This window comes from Rhinoderma darwinii, chromosome 10 (assembly GCF_050947455.1).
Source record: "Rhinoderma darwinii isolate aRhiDar2 chromosome 10, aRhiDar2.hap1, whole genome shotgun sequence".
Lineage (NCBI taxonomy): Eukaryota > Metazoa > Chordata > Amphibia > Anura > Rhinodermatidae > Rhinoderma > Rhinoderma darwinii.
The window spans coordinates 15,784,750-15,787,394 of NC_134696.1; the positions used below are offsets into that span (position 1 = coordinate 15,784,750).

General features: G+C 40.4%; 1 protein-coding gene across 1 annotated transcript; it reads left to right on the top strand.

Annotated features, from left to right (window-relative positions):
- Positions 1–717: 717 nt before the first annotated feature.
- On the top strand, positions 718–2,285 carry LOC142662376 (indolethylamine N-methyltransferase-like). Its single transcript, XM_075840602.1, has 2 exons — positions 718–905; positions 1,862–2,285. The coding sequence occupies exons 1-2, from the start codon at positions 718–720 to the stop codon at positions 2,283–2,285; spliced, it is 612 nt and encodes a 203-aa protein (XP_075696717.1).
- Positions 2,286–2,645: the final 360 nt, after the last annotated feature.

Consider the following 2,645-nt stretch of genomic DNA (forward strand, 5'->3'; position numbering starts at 1 on the left):
GGAGCTGCCGTATTCCATGTCTGTATGTGTCGTTAATCGACACATACAGAAATGGAAAAAAAAATGGCAGCCCCCATAGGGAAGAAAAAGTGTAAAAATAAGAAAAAGTAACACACAAACACACAAATTAATCCAAACGTTTTTAATAAAGCACTAACATCTTTAACATATTAAAAAAAAAATTGTGGTGACACTGTTCCTTTAAGCAATACATGAGTGAAAGGTTTGTGTAAGAATGAGCTTCTTACTTACCGCAGGTTTTTTTTCACTGATACAAAGCCCGACCTCTCAGTGACAGCTATCAGACGATTAATCTACCGGGTTTCGGCACCAAAAACTGTTGACGCAATCATGGCCCAAAATATTCTACATGGATAGATAGCTTATTTCATAATTTAGTAAATTAACATGTTCTGACTCACCTTATTCCTCACGTCTCCCTGCTCCACCATTGAGGGCAGGTTTTTCCAAGGATTACAGCTAATTACTGCTGGTCTCAGCAGCGGGATACCCTGTGATTAGCTTATCTTCAGGCAATAATTCTAACAAAATGGGATTGTCAAAAGCGGAGGACCTCTTTAAGAATGGGCAATGCCATCATTTGCTTACGCATTCTGATAATTTCTCTGTCTATTTCACATTATTAAGTATCCCATACACTGGACATTAAATGTTGCTCTTTCTAATTCTCCTATAGGTTTTATTCATGGAGACAGTATGGTTGACATCAGCTTCAGCTCCTTCGTTCACCATCTGTATTCGGCTTGTGAATTTTTTAAAGACATCACTTTACTGAGGGCCTCTGACAGATGTATTCTGGAGCTGAATAAATGGCTGAACACATGTACAGGAGCTTTCGACTGGACTCACACATCACAAATACTGTCCGAGATCACGGAGAAGAGGTAAAATGTTTATCCAATTGTTGATTGTTGCAGTTTTTTAAAGCTTTGATTCTCAGGTATTTATTTCAGTGTAGTCGTAGCTGGGTATGAGGATCTCGACTCCGCAGGAGATCCCTCCAGGATGGTTGCGCCAGGGTCACTGTTGGCTATTAATCCATTTTGCTATGCTGCTGTGTCTCTAAGAAGGGCTACCCTCTGCCACAGCTTGTCCCGTATTTGCATTACACACGGGATTGCACCAGTCACCTTACAGAAAACCTATCTGCGCCTCCGTGGTTAATATATTTATAATGAAATATTTCCATTCTGGGAGACTTTTTTATTTATTATAGTTTATTAAACTTAATTTTAAATACATAAAATTCCAATGCATTATCAGTGTTGCAATCTACCATGCCTCACTCTGTCAAACACCTTTCTTTGAGCCCGACCTTTTCAGCGGGAGCCTGGCTGTCAATCACCCCCATGCTCATGCAGTAATACCACAGAAACAGCTTTTGTGCCCATGCTATCATCGTGACATACATGTATGACATTGAGCACCAACAAGTTTATAATTTTTATATGTTTATATGAGTTCATTTGGTGCAGGTGACAAGTAGATGAAGGTAGGGATGAATACAGAAATGTTCATTAGGCTAGGGATTGTAGACATGAGGAAGAATAGATAGGAAGAAGTATTTAGAGGTCCTTGCGTAGTGCATCCTACAAGGTGAGAGGTCCACTAGTTGTATGTTTAGACACCAATGTGGGGTTCTGAAGCATAACGCAGTGTATTTGCCGGTAGAGTTTCTTAAGATTGCATCAGGTGTGCAGCTTTACTATAGAACCCCTGAACTCCACCATGTAGAAGGTTCGCTTATCCGCCAAGTTGGCCATATTTCTGCTATGAACAGCCAATGGCCAGCAGCATTTAAGACCCACGTGATTAGTGACTTTTGTTGTATTTTTTACAGTGATCAGAATTTTTACCAAGACATAAAGCTGAAGGAAGCAATAAAGCGAATCTTGAAATGTGATCTGGATGAAGAAAATCTTACAGATTCGGAGATCTTAGCCCCGGCCGATTGTGTGTTCACTGCGTGCTTTCTGGATGTCACCAGTGAAGATGAAAATGACTATAAGAGGAATCTGAAGAAGATTGTGAAGCTGCTGAAACCTGAAGGACACCTGATATTATTTGGGTTTATAAATGCCACATATTTCATGGTTCGGGAGGATAACTTCCATATGTTCAAGTGTGATAAAACATTTGTGAGGAAAACTGTTATGGATGAGGGACTTATTATTGATGATTGTGAGGTTAAGGACAGTAAGGTGGAGAGTGATCTCACCGACTATAAGGGAGTTATATTTATACTCGCTCACAAAGACAAGTAGATCTGGGAACAAATAGTCTTCATGTTAATGTGCTCAAACGTAATGACTAAGTTTATCAAGAAAGGCTGAAGCTACACAGTTGCCCGCGAGTCATTATAAAATTTGCGTTAAAATCTGACCAGGTTAAACATTTTGCTATTTGCTGCTTTGAAATTGCAACACGGTCACATTTTTACCCCAACTTACAGACCACGTTGTGGCACCATGTAGTTACAGCCTTAGGCCTCATGCACACGAACGTAAAAGTGGGCGTAATTACGGCCTGTAATTATGGCCCGTAATTACGGGCCCATAGACTTCTATTGGCCACGGTTACCTTCCCGTTTGCTTACGGGAAGGTGCCCGTGCCGTTGAAAAATA